Here is a 20,480-nt window from a genome sequence, read left to right as displayed (position 1 = left end):
GAAGAGCAGGCGGAGAGAATGTAAGAGCTGGAAGAAGGGATGGGGCACTGGAAATCATTGTCTTCTGCACATGATATATAGCCCTTGCACTCATGAACTCACAGTGTGTGTGTTTACCTGCACAAGACTCACAATCTGCCATAGATGGGAGAGGGTCTCATGAGGCCTCATCTGTCCCTAAGGAGTCATTCAGTTGAAGGCTTCTGGAGGAGGTGGGGTCATTTAGTGGCATAACCATTGGTAAGTTTTTCATACTCCACAAAATGACCCCCACACTCATGCTCATGCCAGTAATGCTACTTAAGTTCAACGGGTCACAAAAACAGATAAAGAATGCAGGAGGGAGGCTAAGGAAGAAAGATAAGGTAGTTTAGGAGTAGGTAGGTATACAAGACAATAACAGGAAGTGAGCATCTGATCAATATATCATACATATGTATAAAAGTATCAAATAATAAATAAAAGATTAGTGGTGTTCAAAACAAAGCTTCAGTTAAAACAGTCAAGACAGTCTCCTTCAGACATGCTCAAAGGCCAAACTGACCTATAGAATCCCTCATAGAGACTGTCTTCCTAGATGATTGTAAAATGTATGAAGTTCTCAATTAAAACTAACCATTACAGCCACCTTCAAAAATAGTAAATCCTTTTATGTATTCTGGATTTGATTTTCAATCCCCTAGTGATTTTTTTCATGGACTACTGCAGCAGGAATCAATGTTTTGAATTAATTTGCTTGTAATGGTTCTCAAATCCAGTCTATTATTACGGCAATATGCTAGTGAACTCAAATACATCTGGGATAAAATAATAAGCATAGTGAGGTTCTTGCCCTGAGAATGTGACTGGCCCCTGGCCAGACTCTGACTCAGCAGCTTCTCTAGGTTTAAGATTCTTGTAAAGTCTTGCGCACTAGGTCCAGTGAAGTCTCTGTAGGAGCCACCTTGTTTATTCATGGAGAACTGTCTGTTAACCCTCAGGAGCTGTCCTCCTTGCATTCTGACCACACTGACTGAAAAGGATTTGTAGAGGAGTGAAACTCCCTTTTCAGCCGTTGATCAGAACATCTTTTGTTGCCCCTGTGATTCTTTATAACTTGCTATTTATTATCCTGATGGACTTGAACAGATATATATATGCAAATTAAATAAAATGAGAGCTAAGGGTAGTCACCGTTTTATTCACTACACATTGAGGCAAAGTGGCTGCAGCCAATAGCAATAATAAATGAGCTCAGCAGGTTGTATTTATATATTTATATACTGCTACACATGTGACAATAATAACCAAAGAAAAAGAAGTCATCATTTTGAGAAAGAGTGGGGAGGACGTGCAAGGGTTTGGAGGGAGGAGACATGGGTGGGAGAGGAGGGAGGAAAGGGAAGGGGGAAATGTTGGAATTACATTTTAACTAAAGGTAAAATTTTTAAAAAATGAAAAAAATTGACCCAGTTTCATTTGTTGTTTGTAAATATGATATCACCAATTGTATAATGGACAGAAACTTTGAACTTTAATATATTTTTTATTGACTAACATTTTATGTTTTGGTGGTAAGAAAAAGAAAACTGAAATGTTCAAGAAATGTCCATCCTTGGTCATCCTAAGAAAGATCAAGACAGTGGAGAGAGTTCATTATTAGACAATAAAGTGACAAAGAAAATTCAGAGACCTCAGTAGCATGGCCATCTGATGAAGTCACTAGAACTGTGAGCATCTGCTGATGAACATTTTAAATTTTCATGAGGAAATTGCCACACAGCTCATACATTTCCAGAGATTTTGGGTTAATAGGTACACATGTTGGATTCCAAATAAGAGTCATATATTTAGAGAGGAAGGAAAAAAAGAAGGAAGGATACAAGGAAAGATGCTCACAATTTATGCAGCCAATAATAGAACATAATGGAACACGAAATATAGCCTGGTGACATATAGATAGCTTCATGACTTTGAATTCACTGCAATCCTTAAAGGACCCTTGAGATACAGACCAATGCTTCATTTTAAATTATACAGGACAATCCATGGGCGATACATATTTTCCTGATATTCATCAAAGAGAATGCTATGCTAACAATCATTATTTTTAGCCTCAGGTAATATTTCAATAATAAAAAATACACATATGAAGAGTCTGTATTATATGCCAGACTCTGTGATAAGTATATAACATGAATTCGGTCTTTAAATTTGAAAGGTATAATGCATCATGCGTATTCTACAGAGACTGAGATCCGAAGATGTCAATAGCCTCCTCTGTGTCATATTGCAAATTCCCTTTAGCTGTTCTGACTCCATCCCAGGTGACAAGAATAAAGCACTCCTAAGCATGCTCTTCTACATTGGTGGTGAGAAAAGTGACCTTGGATGAAGTGATAGATAAACACATGTGCAAACATACACATGCACGCACACACATGCACACACACCCATGAGATAAAATATTAAACACATTAGGAGATTTTAGTAAGATGGGAAATAGCTCTTAGTTAAGATCTCGTGGAAATAATGCTCTATGAGATCATCACAATTAGCCAGCACTCACGATGCAGATATGTCCTGTCTAAAAATAGATATGCTCAGCTTGTGTTAAAATATCATCCATATTTACTCTTGCTATTTCCCATAGGAACTGAATTCAGCTCTTAATGTTTCATCAAAGAGGACTTAGCAGCCAAGAATCCATTTTTCCAGTCACCGGGTTGCTACAATGCATTTTATGTGACTAGTGGAAACATCCACGGTGTGACAAATATTCCAAACAGTAATCCGCAGCAAGGAGAGGAGCAGTCCACAGAGCGGTGGCTGGTGCAGATGACAAAGGTTGGGAGATGGTATGTGCTATAACAGAAGAGTTGGCCACATGCTGAGCACATCAGCAGGCACATCTGCTGGACCCTTAGCAACTGGAACCACCACAGGTGGGATGACAGCAGCTAGAGATGTAGCTGGCTGGGCAGCAGCTCCCTTGGCAGCAGCCTTGGCTACAGCCCTGCAATGAGCAGACAGAGCCACAGTAGGAGTTGACCAGTGTCAGAGGCTGGGACCCAGGAGGGTTCCCAAGAAGGTTCTGGAGTTTAGACAGCTCCTCTACCACAGCCTCTTACACATTGTGTGAGTATGCTTTCCTTGTTTGTATTTCCTGTCTAGATGAGTAATTGTCAGTTTGAATAGCATTTACCCACTTAATGACTTAATTTGTGAGAAACAAAATTTTCTTGCCCAGTTGTGATAAATTCTGCTGATCTGGTCTCCTCCTGACTCACATTTGATCCTGATTGCTTCTGAAGTATGCTGCTCTCGTCTTCCTCTCTGTGTTTGAGACTACAGCCCTTTCCCTCCCTGTCTGTATCTTCTACCACAATGATAGTTGTGTAAACATATTTCCTATTCTGTATTTTTTTACTAACCAACGGGAATGATGCCCATTGTTGTGAGATTTTGAGGGGCAAAGGGAAAAGGTCTTGATAGTTCAGGTCATTTTGAGTAATGAGAATACTAAAGTATGCGTGTGTCATGTTAATGACATCTGTGCCACTGGAATGGATTTTGCCAGATGTTGAAGATGTGGCATCATTTCCATAGTTTTAAATACTGGCAAGCAAATTATCTGTGTAGTTAGTGCCATTGAAGTGTCATGTTCTCTCTCTCTCTCTCTCTCTCTCTCTCTCTCTCTCTCTTCTCTCTCTCTGTCAAATATTGCTTTTTGATATTTTGTTTTTATCTCAAATATATTTTCATACAATACATTTTGAACATATTCTTCCCCCTCCCCCCAAGTCTTCCCTGATGCTTCCCACCTCCCTAAATACCCAACTTCGTTCTCTCTCTCTCTCTCCCCACTCTAGTATGTGCAAAGAATACAAGAATGATGCTTTGTCCACATTGCTAATGTGAGATACAAGGCAAATGGCGTTCTGCTCTCTGGGTAACTGTCCTCAGTGGATGGATTGCAATCAGTAGGAGGTATGTGCTTTCTATGCACCTCCCCTGACACTGTGGAGGCCTAAGGTAGTGACACTGGACAACAGAGCAAAGGTTGAGGCACCTTGTCTCCAGGAGAGGCATTCCTACTCCAGAGCCTGCTGGCGATCAGAAAGATGGGCCTCACTGATAGCAGATTGGAGCTTAGCCGTTTCTAGGAATCTGACTTGCTTCTGTGACTGTCTGCCAGATTGTGTTCAGGAGAATTTCCTTATTAGACTTTTCTCTTGGCAAAAATCCCTGGGTCCAGTTGTGCTTTTAGCAAATCCCACATAGTTCACAAACCACGAGGTGGCTCCCCTCTAAACACAGTCTCCTCTAGAGTGTTACTGGCATGGACACTACTCTCTAGGGCTCAGATACAGTATGGGGACAAAATGGACAAATAAATAAAGATTAATAGATAAAATAAGGTGTAAAACTTGTAAAGAAAGAAAAATGTGAGAAGATTTGCAGTTCAGTGGGAAGCAATCCAAAGGTCACATCATTTATGGTGACCACCCATGTTATGTGAAAATGTACAAAAGGCCAGAAACACTGAGACTAGGGAGACAGGGCTCTGAGATGAGGGAGTCACTTGAGAAATGATCCAGGATGGGAAGCAAGCCAGAGCAGAGCACATAGGAGCAGGACACTAGCGGATGGGTCTGGCTTCTGTTCCCACCCAAGACCACAGGGCTGAGATGTACTCAGTGAGTGAGTGCCAATGGGAGCATGTGCTTCCTACCTTCTTCTTCCATTTGCTCTGGGTTTCAGGCTTCAACTCTCCCTCTGGGCTTCTCCCTCAGACAGAGAAAGCTCCAGTAGAGAGAACCACATGGCCGCTCCAAGAAAACACCTTCCTGCGTTTCAGCAGGCACACAGAGGAAACAGAGAGTGCAGGTAAATTAATCTGCTATGGGCTATTTGTTATTTTGAGTGGAGCTAAAAAAAAAAAAAGCTGAGAACTAAGAGCAATGAAGGAGAAATAAGGAGATATGATGCATTTACATTTGGTTATCTAAAATTCAGATTTATTTAATATATAGAAATACTTGTATTACAGACATAGAACAGAAAATAAACATCAGAGTAGGAGTAACATACTAGATTACAGAGAAAATCCAGATTTGTTTTTATTTGAGAGAGAGAGAAAGAGAGAGGGAAGGGCCTGGCTAGGGAAGAGAGACTGAGTGCATTTTGAGGCTTTAAATCAAGTTCAAAGAGAAGCTTTGATTGGTCTCTCGGGATTCAGCTCACAGGTGGTCCACATCAGGAATGCTGGGTGGTGAAGAACAGGAGACCTTGGGCGAGAGCGCTCAGCAGCAAGAACTGCTAGAGCATGCTGGGCGGCAGCAGGAGGTCTGGCAACAGATGGGGCGGCAGCAGCTGGAGATGCAGCACTGAGGCCTGCAGCAGCTAGAAATGCAGCAGTTGGGGCGGCAGCAGGAAGGCCTGCAGCAGCTAGAAATGCAGCAGCTGGGGCGGCAGCAGGCAGGCCTGCAGCAGCTAGAAATGCAGCAGCTGGGGCGGCAGCAGGAAGGCCTGCAGCAGCTAGAAATGCAGCAGCTGGGGCGGCAGCAGGAAGGTCTGCAGCAGCTAGAAATGCAACAGCTGGGGCGGCAGCAGGAAGGTCTGCAGCAGCTAGAAATGCAACAGCTGGGGCGGCAGCAGGTTGGCTGGCAGCACACAGACTGGCAGCAGCTGGGTCGGCAGCAGCTGGGTCTGCAGCAGCTGGACACACAGCAGCTTGGGCGGCAGCAGGTGGTCTGGCAGCAGCTGGGCTGGCAGCAGGCTGGCAGCAGCCTTGGCCACAGCTCTCCTCAGAGCAGACAGAGCCACAGCAGGAGTTGACCATGGTGTCGGAGGTGGAGGTTCTGGGTGAGTTCACAAGAAGGTGGGTTGGAAGGTTTGGAAGTGGGAGTCTCCCTGTCCACGCTCCCTTTTATACCCCGCTGAGGGGCTGCTGTCCTCACAGGCAGCATTCTTTCCCTGTTATTGTTTAGGTTAATAAACAGGTGATTATCAAATTAGCCAAGTTTCTTTTCCTGGTTACATTTTTCAGGTGAATGGAAAACATGATTTCCTTCCTGCCATGTTAGGACTCATTGTCAGTTCTTGCTGAACTATTTCCTAAGTGGCTTTTGTTTTAATTTCTTCCAAGAGAGCTGTCACCTGTCATTCTATGTCCTGGTTCCACATGTCTCGGTGTCATTTTTGTGGTATCTCTTCCCTTCCTGTAAGTAGTCACATTCTTACTTTCTTGTAATTACTTCTGATGACCCCAGAAGATACAGGTGCTTTAGACCGACGGCTCATGCATAATAATAGGTCAGGTGAGCACAGAAAGCCAAGTAGCCTGAGAACAGGGATGCACTGGGACCAGGCTCTGTCCCTATTGCCTCTTGTTAATGGGGATGTTGTTGCAGGCCTGAGCTTGCTAAGGGTGATGGCAGTAGTAAGTGTGTAGCGAACCACAGTCCAGGTGGCATCACTTAACTGGAAGAATGAAGGTGGATATAATGATTTATAAACAGTAAGTTAGGAATGGCAACTAAGGTAGAGTGGCATGGTATGTAACTCAGAGGGACCGATGGTTATCAATAGAAACATTTATGTCCCTCACAACAGAGTGAATACAGACAAAACTGGTGTGGCGGTGAGTTCAGAGTCCAGGTCTCTGTAGCTACAGCAGGGTACATGCCTGTACATATGTATATGTAAAAGGTATTAATAGCATTGGATAACCAACTGGTGTGCTCTTCCGTGGGAAAGGCAACTTCCCTCACTTTCAGCATTCCAATGTTTCCCATAGTCCTTTGTGTAGGGCTGAGGCCTCATGGGTTTTCTCTTGCCCCCTTAAACATGTCCATTATCATTGTCTTTGTTTAGCTTGTGTTTAGGTAGTTATGTTAGCAAGACCTGAAAACATATATCCAGGTAACATGATACAGACTGAGTAGGTTAGGTTGTATGTATGTATATGTATACACACACACACACACACACACACACACACACACACACACACACACAAAGTACATGTAACAACAAGAATGAAAAAAGAGTCCATGAATTCGAAAAAGAGAAAGGGATGATACAGGAGAGGGTTTGGTGGGTGGAAAGGTAAAGGGAAATTCTGTAATAATATTAGAATCTCAAAAGAGAAATAATTTTAAACCAGAAAATGAGATCTTAATGGCAAATGAGCAAGGAGAAGAGATGAGTTGCTGCAATGGCCAGGGTTTATCACTCCTCCAGCATCCAGCCCTGGTGTGGTACTTAGCGCTCTGACACGTCAGCTATAAAACGGGCCGGTTCCCCCAGTTAAAAGCCCTCAGCTGGTGTACACAGTCATGACTCCTCTGCTCCTTTATTACACGCATCTCCAGGGGAATGATACACATGCATGTGGAGGCTGCTAGGGAGTAGATGGGAGCTCACACACACAACTTGGTATGAGAATGCAGACACAGTCCCCATCCAAGTCCATCCGTGACAGTCAGAAAGCAAATGTGTCTTCCCCAGGCCGCTCTCATAGTCTGTCCCTAAAGGTCATTTACTCAGCGCATGTGTGTGAAATCCAGCAACTTCTTTCCTTGAGCCACGGAGTAAAAACTGCACAATAGAAAAGCCACAGGAAACCCTTGAAACAACCTAACCCCCCTTACCATACTGCAGGTGAAGTAGAAAATAAATATCAGACGCCAGGGCTGCCTTCAAAGGCAGGAAAATGGAGGGACTGTTGATCTGTCCCGTGTCCCTGTATGTGAAGTCCCACGTCAAAGAGATGGCTGGAGACTGACACCCATGGATGATCACATGGCCCGGCAATAGCAGTTGATGTGATACATGTGCAGTGTGACTTTGAACAAGTTCTTGGTGTCTAGACTGAGCAGTAGAGAATGGACAGGCAAATCAACTCTTTAAGATACCCACACAAGGAGAAGCAGAGGTACATCCACTGCAGTTGTATAACTTTACTGCCTTGACTCAGGGCCGTGTTAAGTCTCCTCTCCATCACAACACATTTTAATGAGATGTGAACCTCTGGATACCAACAGAACTCCCTGTTGTCTCATAATATTAATGGCATCATTTTTGTCAGATCTGATGAACAAGACACTGAATATTCTGGAAATCTCAGTGAGACATAGGAGAGGATATGCTCAAGAAGATGCAGGGGAATGCACATTCTGGCCTGGTGCTGCGTTCAAAAGTCCAGCCTAAAGAAACAAGGGCATTCTCTGTTCAATGCGTTCTATGCAACCAAGAAACTAACGTGGAACCCCCTGTCTGGTGTGATCTCTTGAGAACTTTAACAATCTGATTGTTTCTCAGTGAGTTCACATTCAGCCCGGGAAAGAGCCCGCCCACTAAGCTTGCAATGTCTTAGTGTGCTCAGGCCAAAGTATTGGAGCTGGCAAGTGGAATCCTAAATAACCACACCTGGGACAGCAGTGAATGTGGAGCCCTGAAAATATGGAAACAACGCAGGGTCCACGGTTCTGTCTCACTCCATACCGTACCATCAAGGACCAAGTGAACAATAGCATGATGCCACCACCTACGAAGCCAGCTTAGAAATGGCACCCTATGAGAGTGAATCTCTGCTTTCAGGATACAGCACACACACACACACACACACACACACACACACACACACACTTGAATATATATATATTTCAAAGCAATAAGCAGTGTATGTGGCTTCCTCTCCAATAAAGAAAATATATTAACTAATGTACAGAACTCAAATACAGGAAACTAGTACATCAAAGTGCAAGCTAAATTACTCAGCTACACTCTCAGTGATCATTTGGGAAGACGTGTCCTTCTTTATGTAAATTCAGGCTCTATGGATATGGAAGTTGCTTTTTCAGATGCAAGGAGTCTCCAAGAGACACTCATTTTCCCTTGGAATGAAAGTTACCACTGCTCATCTCTCTAGACTTGGATTGTCAGTGGACAGTCCTGGGAGTCGGAAGTAGGAGCAGTACTGTACAGTAGAGGTGAAAAGGACACATTAAGCATTAGTGACACACTGTGGCAGTCTTGAAGTTCTTAGGTACAGATATTTTAACTGTATATAGACATTGTACAGTAAGGACTGAGAAAGCAAGATGTTGGACATGTCCAAATTTGAGCTTCTCTTCCTGTTACTCTAATAAATAATCAGAAAAAAATCTCAACAGAAGAGAGCATTTATTTAGGATAATCAATCTTAGTGGGAAGTGAAGACAGGAAGACCTTGAAGCAGCTGATTGGGTAATGTCTACGGAGAGGAAGCAGAGAGCAGTGGCAGCTAGTGTCTAGCTAGCTTTCTATACTTTCTACTATCCAGGATCCCATGCAAGCGATGTCTCTGGCCAGAGGAAACATGTCATTTCCTCAAAAACTAAAATAAAACTATCAGAAAATCTAGGTATAATGCTTCAGATCTTTTGTCGAAAGGAATAAAACAAATATAATACAAGAGGGACCCCTACATACCCATGTATTCTGTAGCACTACTCAATATGGAATCCTGGAGACAGGCTAAATAGAGTTCATGTATGCATGGATATGTAAGTTGAAACATATGTACAGTGGAGAATGACTTATATACTAAGAATACAGCCAGACTATGTGTAATAAAATGAATGGAAGTGGAAATTGTCACATAAAGCAAAATCAGCCAAAGTCAGGGATATAAACATCAATGTTTTGGTCAGATACATGCCACATGCATACATGTTCATATCATTGTGCATGTGTACACACATACATCATAGAAAAAGAAAAAGTTATAAAATGGGAAGGAAAAATGGAGAAGAGGGAACTAGACAAGCAGAAAGGAGACAGATGTAAGTAGTATGTGGGATAAATGCAAAATACTATCTACACTTATATATTTTACTGTCATATGATGCTAATTTCTACTTTTGGTAATATGAACCTACAATATACTATAATTATTGAAAACTGAATCACCAAAATATTGATGACAACAAAACTAACCAAAATTGTGCAGGAAGTGGAATGAAAACACAAGGACACACGTTACAAACTTGCTATTTTGGGGGACAGCAAATTCAAAATGAGTATCTATAATATGACAAGCCCCATATAGTATGTAAGATGTGTTCAATGGCAGCAATACTGAGATTAGGACTGTGAGTGTCTGGCGGTGGATGACCACAGGAGTAGACACAATACTGAAGGTTGCAGTAAGTGAGTTCATACAGGAAATAATTGGAGAACAGGTTAGGAACTAGAAGTTATCAAGAAAAGAGAGAGAAGTCAATAACGAGTGCTATCATGAGTAGGACAGGCCTGGGGGCAGCAGAGTCCCACGCCACTCATGACCCCTGGGACTTTGGTAGGACACATTTGGACTCAAGGGCAACGAAACAAGAGCATTTGCTCACCCACCCTCTCTCTGCCCCAGAGACTTCAGCTCTCCTATCTAAGCTTCGACTTCTTTCAAAGAGAGTCACTAGGGGGTGAGGTTCATGCCTGTGGACCATGAAAGCACCTTTCTGTATTAGGAGGAGATACAGCAGATACAAAGCTGGTTTTTCAGAGGTCAGCTGCTAGCGTTCGTTCATTGTATAGAGAGGAAACGAAAACCTAGACAGCTGAGAATGACAATTTGACCAGAAGACATGGTGCCTAATTATTTATACACTTGGAAATTCAGATTGATTTGTGAATGGGAAACCTTCCATTTTGCAAACATGGCAAAGAACAAATTGTTCCCTGGGGATGAAGTGAGATTACAAAGATTCGAGAGGAGATTTTAACTAGTGTGCATTTTAGAGATAGAAAGCAGGCAGGAGTCTAGACAGGATAACTGGTGTCCGTGTGAGTCCCAGTTGTACCAGAGGTTTTAGGGTAGGCCTCATGGGATTCATCTCACAGGTGGTCTACATCAGGAATGTTGGTTGATGAGGAACAGGAGACTGTGGGTGAGAGCACTCAGCAGTAAGAACCGCTAGAACTAGTGCATGGTGGTAGGCAGCAGATGGTCCTGCAGCAGGTGGTCCCGCAGCAGCTGGTTGGCAGCAGGTGGTCCTATAGCAGGTGGTCCTGTAGCAGGTGGTCCCGCAGCAGGTGGTCCAGCAGCAGGTGGTCCCGTAGCAGGTGGTCCAGCAGCAGGTGATCCAGCAGCAGGTGATCTAGCAGCAGGTGGTCCTGTAGCAGGTGGTTGGCAGCAGGTGGTCCTGTAGCAGGTGGTCCTGCAGCAGGTGGTCCCGCAGCAGGTGGTCCCGCAGCAGGTGGTCTGGCAGCAGGTGGTCTGGCAGCAGGTGGTCTGGCAGCAGGTGGTCCGGCAGCAGGTGGTCCCGCAGCAGGTGGTCTGGCAGCAGGTGGTCCCGCAGCAGGTGGTCCCGCAGCAAGTGGTCCTATAGCAGGTGGTTCTGTAGCAGAAAGTCCAGTAGTAGATGGTCCAGCAGCAGGTGGTCTGGCAGCAGGTGGTCTGGCAGCAGGTGGTCCCACAGCAGGTGGTCTGGCAGCAGGTGGTCTGACAGCAGGTGGTCCAGCAGCAGGTGGTCCCGCAGCAGGTGGTCTGGCAGCAGGTGGTCCCGCAGCAGGTGGTCCTGCAGCAGGTGGTCCTGCAGCAGGTGGTCTGGCAGCAGGTGGTCCAGCAGCAGGTGGTCCAGCAGCAGGTGGTCCCGCAGCAGGTGGTCTGGCAGCAGGTGGTCCAGCAGCAGGTGGTCCCGCAGCAGGTAGTTGGCAGCAAGTGGTTGGCAGTAGCCTTGGCCACAGCAGTGAGCCTCAACAGGAGTTGACTTTGGTTTACAGGTTGGAGGTTCTAGACTGGCTTTGATGAAGGTGGGTTGGAAGGTTTGGGAGTCTTCCTACCCACATCTCTTTTTATATCCTGGTGAGGGGCTGCCGTCCTCACATGAACCACTCTTTCCTAGTTATTGTTTGTGTCAAAAAATAAGTTGTAAAATTAGGCAAGTTTCTTTTCCAGATTCAATATTCAAGGCATGTGGAAAATAAGAACTTCCTACTAAGACACACAGTTGGGATCAGAATGACTCTGACCCCTCTAAGACTGCCCCCACCTCCCCTGTTGGGTGTGCTGAGGTCAGGCTGTTCCGCAGATGTTTTGCTGATCGGTACATCTCGTGGTTTGGCAGCTGTGGCTTCCTGGGGCATGCTGGCCATTCCTTGACCCTGGGTGCTTGGTAAACAATTCTGTTTGTTCCTCTTTCTGAAAGGGTATATAAGATGGGGAAGAAAGAGTAAAAGGGTCCTGATGCCTGCAACTTAACTGGTGTGTGCTGTGTTCATCCTGACTTCCCCCGCCAGATTTTGGGCTCAATTGCCACGCAGGCACAGCAACTCACGGTAAATGCTGGGTGAACAATGTCCTAAGTAGTTCTCCTGTTTGAATTTCTTTCCAGAATTCTCAACAGACATTCTGTGTTATGTTACCCAAAGATCTCAGTGTTAATTTTGTGGCACCTCTGGCCTACCTTCAGGTAGTCAAGAACTGATCTTCCAAACAACCCCACTCATCTCTGATTCATCCCTGTTCCCTGTAACTCTAGATCCATGGGACTGATATGGACTTACAAGGGACCTGAACTCATATGTGCAAATACCTCAACAATGGCACACACACACACACACACACACACACACACACACACACACACACACAAATTGCAATTGCATGGAATACTGAAACCTCAAAATCTGCCTCGAGAGAGAAGACTCCCCCAACAAGGACAAACATAATCTTTTCCAAACAATTCTACAAGCTGAAGTACAAGTTTTCACATATAGGAGGTAATGAAGGACTTTTTCATTCCAACTACAGGAGGTGGCAATTCAGAAATTAATGGCTATGCTCATCATTTTGAGAGATGAACTATAATATTTGAAAGGTGAAGGCAATAATTCAGGAAACAAAAATGAAGAGATGTTATTAGCAGGGTATGTGTATACCTACTCTTATTTATTTAATGTGTAAAAATAATCTTTATTTCTGAAATTATGGCAAAGAACAAATATTTGTTGGGACAGAGTGAGAGTTTACATTTCTGGAGTGCAATGATCAGGTATATGAGTTGGAGGGGGGGGGCTTTTCCTTTCAAGCTCCCAGTCCTGAGATCTTCCCTTTAGAAAGATGGGCTGAAAATTTTTAGATATGAGAGTAGCGGATCATGAGTGTCTTAATTAAGGTTACTATTGTTGTGAACAGACACCATGACCATGGCAAATCTTATAAAGAAAATTAATTTGGGTGGCTTGCTTACAGTTTCAGAGGTTCAGTCCATTATCATTATGATGGGGAGCATGGCAGTGTGCAGGAAGACACGGTGCGTGCTGAAGAAGCAGCTGAGAGTTCTGCATCTTTTTTTTTATTAAAAGTTTTTCAGGTGTTTTACATACTGACCACAGTTTCCTCTCCCTTCTCTCCTCCCATTCCCTCCTCCCACCTCTCTCCTCCCCCTCCTCCATTCCACTCCCCCTCTGTCTCCATTCAGAAAAGGGCAGGCCTCCATGGGAGTCAACAAAGCATGGCACATCAAGTTGAGGCAGGACCAAGCTCCACCCTCTGCATCAAGGTTGGGCAAGGCAACCCAGCATGGGAAATGGGTTCCCAAAAGCCAGCTCAAGAGCTAGGGGCAGGCCCTGATCCTCCTACTAGGGGCTCCACATGTAGACCAAGCTACACAATCGTCACATATATGCAGAGGTCCTAGGTCGGTCCCATGCAGGCTCCCTAGCTGTAGGTTCAGAGTCAGTGAGCTCCCACAAGCTCAGGTCAGCTGTCTTTGTGGATTCCCCTGCCATGACCTTTTACTACATACCTAAGTTAAATCAAAACCAGATAAATAATCTAAATAGACCTATAACCCCCAAGGAAATAAAAGCAGTCAATAAAAGTCTCCCAACCAAAAAAACCCAGGGCCAGATGGTTTCAGCACAGAACTCTACCAGAATTTCAAAGAAGAGCTAATACCAATTCTCCTCTGTGGTGATATTGTGTTCCCCAAAATTTTGTGTACCCTAATTAACTTATCTGGGGTCAGAGAACAGAATAGCCACTAGATACAGAGGCCAGAAAATGATGGCACACACACCTTTAATCCTAGCATTCCGAAGGCAGAGATCCATTCGGATCTCTGTGAGTTCAAGCCACACTGGAAACAGCCAGGCATGGTGACTCACGCCTTTAATCCCAGGAAGTGATGGCAGGAAGCAGAAAGGTATATAAGGCGTGAAAACCAAGAACTAGAGCCTGGTTAAGCTTTTAGGCTTTTAGCAGCAGTTCAGCTGAGATTCATCCTGGATGTGGACTCAGAGGCTTCTAGTCTGAGGAAACAGGATCAGCTGAGGAACTGGCAAGGTGAGGTGACTGTGGCTTGTTCTGCTTCTCTGATCTTCCAGCTTTCACCCAATACCCGGCTCCAGGTTTGTTTACTATTGTTAAGACCTTCTAACGATTCGTGCTACACTCCTCAAATTGTTCCTCATAATAGAAACCGAGGATCATTGCCAAATTCTTTTTATGAGGCTACCATTACCCTGATACCCAAACCATACAAAGATATAACAAAGAAAGAGAATTACTGACCAATCTCCCTCGTGAACACGATACAAAAATACTCAGTAAAATACTGGCAAACCGAATCCATGAACACATCAAAAAAAAAAAAAAAAAAAATCATCCACCATGATCAATTAGGCCTCATCCAGAGATGCAGGGATAGTTCAACATATGAAAATCTGTCAGTGTAATCCACCACATAAACAAACTGAAAGAAAAAAAACCAAATGATCATCTCATTAGATGCTGATTAAGCCTTTGGCAAAATCTAACACCTCTTCATGATAAAGGTCTTGGAGAGACCAGGGATACTCATTGTATCATGTTCATCACACTCCTAAACATAATAAAAGCATTATACAGCAAGCAGACAGCAAACATCAAATTGAATGGAGAGAAACTCAAAGCAATTCCATCAAAATCAGGAACAAGACAAGGCTGTCTACTCTCTCCATATTTATTCAGTATAGTACTCGAAGTTCTAGCTAGAGCAATAAGCCAACAAAAGGAGATCAAGGGGATACAAACTGGAAAGAAAATGTCAAACATTTACTATTTGAAGATCACGTGATAGTATACTTAAGTGACCCCAAAAATTCTACTAGGGAACTCTTTTTTTTTTTTTTTTTGTGATATATATTTTTTATTTTACAATACCATTCAATTCTACATATCAGCCATGGTTCCCCTATTCTCCCCCTCCCACGCCCTCCCTTACCCCAGCCCACCCTCCATTCCCACCTCCTCCAGGACAAGTCCTCCCCCGAGGACTGTGATCAACTTGGTAGACTCAGTCCAGGGAGGTCCAGTCCCTTCCTCCCAGACTAAGCCAAGTGTCCCTGCATAAGTTCCTGGTTTCAAACAGCCAATTCATGCATTGAGCACAGGACTTGGTCCCACTGCCTAGATCCCTCCCAAACTGATCAAGCCAATCAACTGTCTCACCTATTCAGAGGGCCTGATCCAGCTGGGAGCCCCTCAGCCTTTGGTTCATAGTTCATGTGTTTCTATTCATTTGGCTATTTTTTTTCAATAATTGAGTAAAACTGAAATTTATTATAAGCCACAGTCGTCCTAGGGACCTCCATGCTATATATATATATATATATATATATATATATATATAGCCTTTATGGTTCTATGGGTTGTGGTCTGATTGTTCATTTTATATCTAGAATCCACCAATGAGTGAGTACATACCATAATTGTCTTTCTGGGTTTGGGTTACCTCACTCAGGATGATTTTTTCTAGTTCCATCCATTTGCCTGCAAATTTCATGCTTTCATTGTTTTTCTCTGCTGAGTAGTACTCCATTGTGTATATGTACCACATTTTTTTCATCCATTCTTCCATTGATGGGCATCTAGGCTGTTTCCAGGTTCTGGCTATTACAAATAGTGCTGCTATGAACATAGATGAGCATGTATCTTTATGGTATGTATCAGCATTCTTTGGGTATATGCCCAAGAGTGGTATGGCTGGGTCTTGAGGTAGTTCGATTCCTAATTTTCTGAGAAACCGCCATACTGATTTCCACAGTGGTTGTACAAGTTTACATTCCCACCAACAGTGGAGGAGTGTTCCCTTTGCTCCACATCCTCTCCAACATTGGTTGTCATTGGTGTTTTTGATCTTAGCCATTCTAACAGGTGTAAGGTGGTATCTCAGAGTCGTTTTGATTTGCATTTCTCTGATGATTAAGGATGTTGAGCATTTCTTTAAATGTCTTTCAGCCATTTGTAGTTCTTGTTTTGTGAATTCTCTGTTTAGCTCTTTAGCCCATTTTTTAATTGGACTGTTCAGTGCTTTGATGTCTAGTTTCTTGAGTTCTTTATATATTGTGGAGATCAATCCTCTGTCAGATGTGGGGTTGGTGAAGATCTTTTCCCAATCTGTTGGCTGTCTTTTTGTCTTATTGACTGTGTCTTTTGCCCTGCAAAAGCTTCTCAGTTTTGAGAGGTCCCATTTATTAATGGTTGTGCTCAGGGTCTGTGCTGTCGGTGTTTAGGGAACTCTTATAGCTAATAAACACCTTCAGTAATGTGGCTGGATACAAGATTAACTAAAAAGCAAAATACAAACAAAACAAAACAAAACAAAAAACAAAAACAGCCTCGCTGTATGCAATTGACAAACAGGCTAAGAAAGAAGTCAGAGAAACAACACCTTTTACAATAGTCATAAATAATATAAAATATCCTGGGGGTAACTCTAACCAAACAAGTGAAAGAACTATGTGACATGAACTTAAAATCTTTGAAGAAAGAAATTGAAGAAGATATCAGAGAATGAAGGATCTCCCATGCTCATGGATAGGTAGGATTAACATAGTAAAAATGGCAATCTTACCAAAAGCAATCTACAGATTCAATGCAATCCCCATTAAAATTCCAACACAATTCTTCACAGACCTTAAAAGAACAATACTCAATTCAAAGGGAAAAACAGAAGCCCAGGATAGCAGAAACAATCCTATATAATAAAGGAACTTCCAGAGGCATCACCATCTTTGACTTCAAGCGCTACTATAGAGCTATAGTAATAAAAACAGCATAGTATTGGCATAAAAAAAGATGGATGGATTGATGAATTCATATAGAAGACCCTGACATAAATCCATATACCCATGAACACCTGATATTAGACAAAGAAGAAAAAAATACAATGGAAAAAATAATGCATCTACAACAAATGGTGCTGGCTTAAGTGGATGTGGGCATGCAGAAAAATTCAAAAAGATCAATATCTATTATGCTGTGCAAAAATGAAGTCCAAGTGGATCAAAGATAGAAATCCGGTTACACTGAAGTTGATAAAATAGAAAGGGGGAAGTAGCCTTGAACGCTTTGGAACAAGATTCCGACATTGTGCAGGAAATAGGAGGTCTACTGACAGACACACCAAGGAAAGCTTGCTCAAAAGAGATTTCAAACACAGCCTTCAAAGACACACGTTACCAACAAGACAACAGCACCTATTAATGTCACTCCCTATGGAGACAGTGGAGGGGACACAAATGCATTCAAGAGGAAGGGAATACACTCACTAGATGTATGCTCCTAGGTCATCACTAGTTCTGAGAAACAGTCTTCCTGCTTTCCTTATGGTAAGTCTCTGCTGGTATTCAACAACCTCCCCAAGAATGGATGTTTTTCTGGTGGTCCCCTTGGTAGTCACTGGGTCATCCAAGGGATGGTGGATATTACACATGCATAAATACACAAAGTCTTCTTTGGTGTATGATTGTGTGATGGTGAGAAGGCATATTCTGTCCCATTAATATTCATGACACCTTTCTTTCTAATGAGAAAGTCCAAATTAGTGAAAAAGAGATGCAGAAACAATGTTGTGCACACATGTGAAGACAGAAACATAGCTCAAGAGAAAATTTGAAGTTGGAAACTGAACGTGGGATGCACCAGAGGTCAACAATCTGGTGTTGAGAGGCCACAATACTAAGATGAAGAGCATGCCATCACGGGATTTCCATCTTTGGAAGTACACACAAAACTGAGATTTGGCATATAGTCTATCCTGATGGGGAAAGGACCTTGGGAAGGATTGAAGAAGGACTTGGGAGAAAGAAGGTTCTCCACTGGATGATGACAGATCAGCACACAGGACAAACTGGATAGAGCAGTGAGTGTCCAAAGCAATTCACACCTTGGGGACATGGCTGGGAACACACATGCATTCAAGTCGATGTGAAGAAAAGCTGGTGCTCCTTCTCCAACTCTCATAGCTTGAGTTCTACCTGCTAATAGCTTCATATCTCCTCCCTAAATTTCTCTCCATGGTCAAAGAATAGCACAGAGGGGTGATTCTGTGCTTGGTCCTCATGAAATCCCTTCCTAGTGGAAGAATGATCCAGAAGGAATATACGTGTACTCAAGTGCTTTTCTATCTCAGATCTGAGACGTCATTACCAAAGCAGCTAATAGAAAAATGGGTTTATGGCCACTCAGAATTTTAGCAGACTTGAAGGCCTGTACTTCATGGATGTAGACACCAATGTGGGCAGTTGAGCAGAGCACTGGAACAAGAGTTCTGACCACACAACTAAAGTGAGGCAGGGGTCAAGGGAGAAGGTTAGAAAGCCTGTAGAACCCCAAAAGGTAGCCAAAAGATACACCCCTGGAGCAAGCCAGACCTCCTAATCCTTTCTGGACCATTCCATGATAGAAGATCTAGAATTCTTATATACCTCTGTTTAAGGGACACCAATCACTGAAACACCAAGTTTGGAAATGTTGAATAGACTGCTGTGTTTGATATATTCATGGTGGAGAGAAGTCCTTACTGTTTCCCAAAAGAAGGCTCACTTGAGAAATAGGAGAAATGAAGACCCGTGACACTTGCGGTTGATTGTTTGTAGAACAGTCACATTTATTAAAGCAGGGGAAGATCTCCAGTCCCCAAGACCATGGCAAAGGTCCTAGAGGTTCAGAGTTACAAGGTGAGAGTTTCTAGAGTCCAGAAATACATTGGGGAATGTCAGAGATGTGAGGCTGGGTGTGGGGCAGCCTGTTCGTTGGACAAAAGCAGCCACAGTGGTAAGGGAAAGAGTTTTGTAATGGCCTTGCAGGGTGTGAGGACAGTTGATCTCCATTGTGGGTATTTGATGCTTTAGGGGAGAAGAGTCATAGAAATGATCAAGAGCATGAATATCAAAGGAACGTTGGCCAGAAATAGTCAGGCATCCCTAGGGCAGCTGCTCCTCCAGCAGGCGGTCTAGCAGCAGTTGGAGCCACAGCAGCAGGGTTGGCAGCAGCAGGGGCGGCAGCAGGTGGTCCTGCAGCAGGTGGTCTGGCAGCAGCATGGCTGGCAGCAGCATAGCTGACAGCAGCATGGGCCACAACAGCACTGCATGGTGTCAGAGGCTGGAGAGTCTGTCTTTCTGGGTTTGCAAGTAGGTGGGTTGGATGGTTTGGAAGCCTCCCTACCCAGGTCTGCTTTTATACTCTGCTGAGGGGCTGCTGTCCTGTAGTGCAGATGCATTCCTGCCTCCTGATGCTTGGCCAGTCAACAAATCATCAAATGATGCAAGATTCTCTTCATGAATCAAAATTCAAGGTGAATGTAAATCACACCTTCATACTTGGGATGTGTTAGGCATCAGTGGCAACTGATGGGGCTACTGAGCATCCTGGGAAGTGCTCTCAGGTGTCACTGGCTTCCCAGGGAGCAGTCACATGACATTCTCTGAGCTCACACCCTAAGTTCCAGACTTGGTTTTGTGGCCTATATTATGTCCCTTTGGAGTGTTGGGTCTCATTAGTCTGATCGCTCACACATAATGGGTCAGGTGGGTCCAGAGAGCATGAGAGTCAAAGGACATTGGCATGACAACACAGAGACCTTCAGGTCCTTGCCCTGACCTAGATGGATGCCATTGATGCAAATGCTGTACAATGGAGCTCTGCTGGGATAATGGAAATGACAATACTGCAGAGGAACCCAATTCACCTGAGACCTGTTAAATATGGCTACTCATCCTAAGCAGAGCCAGAGTATCCTGACAGGCTAGGGTGCATGACTATCCTCCTGCATTTCTCCACCTATTTGAATGACATACCTTCTGTCCTAAGACTAGTTTTACAGCCTGTTGCGTGAAGTATGGAAAATGAAATCTCAGATAGAGACTTTGAACTCCTTGATCATTGGATGGTGGATCCATACCTGAGTGTGTCCCTCCTGAAGAATTATAACCTGGCTGTCACATTTTAGGACTGTCCACGTCAACCTCAGTGTCTCCAGGTGGGCATGCATTTATCAGGACTCTAACCTCCAACACCCACAGATCCTTGTACTAAGCAGGGACCGTGAGCTCATAATGTAAATCAGCTGTGTCTAAATTGAAACCCAGAGATTCCTGTGACACATATTGGATGAGGAAGAGAGGAGAACTTTATCTGATAAGAGAATCTGGACACAAAACCCCAGCTCTGTTTTGTCACAGAG

General features: G+C 43.6%; 2 protein-coding genes across 2 annotated transcripts; both read right to left on the bottom strand.

The window, feature by feature from the left end:
- Positions 1–4,978: 4,978 nt before the first annotated feature.
- On the bottom strand, positions 4,979–5,864 carry LOC114707000 (keratin-associated protein 4-7-like). The gene is given in 2 exon segments (XM_037201043.1): positions 4,979–5,761; positions 5,764–5,864. Coding segments are annotated over 2 exon segments (537 nt in total). The 5' UTR covers positions 5,825–5,864; the 3' UTR covers positions 4,979–5,285.
- A 5,084-nt stretch (positions 5,865–10,948) lies between these two features.
- On the bottom strand, positions 10,949–19,388 carry LOC114706988 (keratin-associated protein 4-12-like). The gene is made up of 2 exons (XM_028889567.1): positions 19,300–19,388; positions 10,949–11,687 (listed from the first exon to the last, which is right to left on the bottom strand). The coding sequence occupies exons 1-2, from the start codon at positions 19,386–19,388 to the stop codon at positions 10,949–10,951; spliced, it is 828 nt and encodes a 275-aa protein (XP_028745400.1).
- Positions 19,389–20,480: the final 1,092 nt, after the last annotated feature.

This window comes from Peromyscus leucopus, chromosome 8b (genome assembly GCF_004664715.2).
Source record: "Peromyscus leucopus breed LL Stock chromosome 8b, UCI_PerLeu_2.1, whole genome shotgun sequence".
In the NCBI taxonomy this organism is placed as follows: Eukaryota; Metazoa; Chordata; class Mammalia; order Rodentia; family Cricetidae; genus Peromyscus; species Peromyscus leucopus.
Note: the sequence above shows the minus strand (reverse complement) of the source record. Positions and strands in the feature narration are given on the sequence as shown.

Excerpts from the sequence above, each read along its gene's own strand:
- LOC114706988 (XM_028889567.1), bottom strand. The coding sequence starts at position 19,388 with ATGCAGTGCTGTTGTGGCCCATGCTGCTGTCAGCTATGCTGCTGCCAG. Across the intron at positions 11,688-19,299 it reads TGCTGCAGGACCACCTGCTG|GCTGCCAACTACCTGCTGCG; the intron begins CCGCCCCTGCTG and ends TGCCAACCACTT.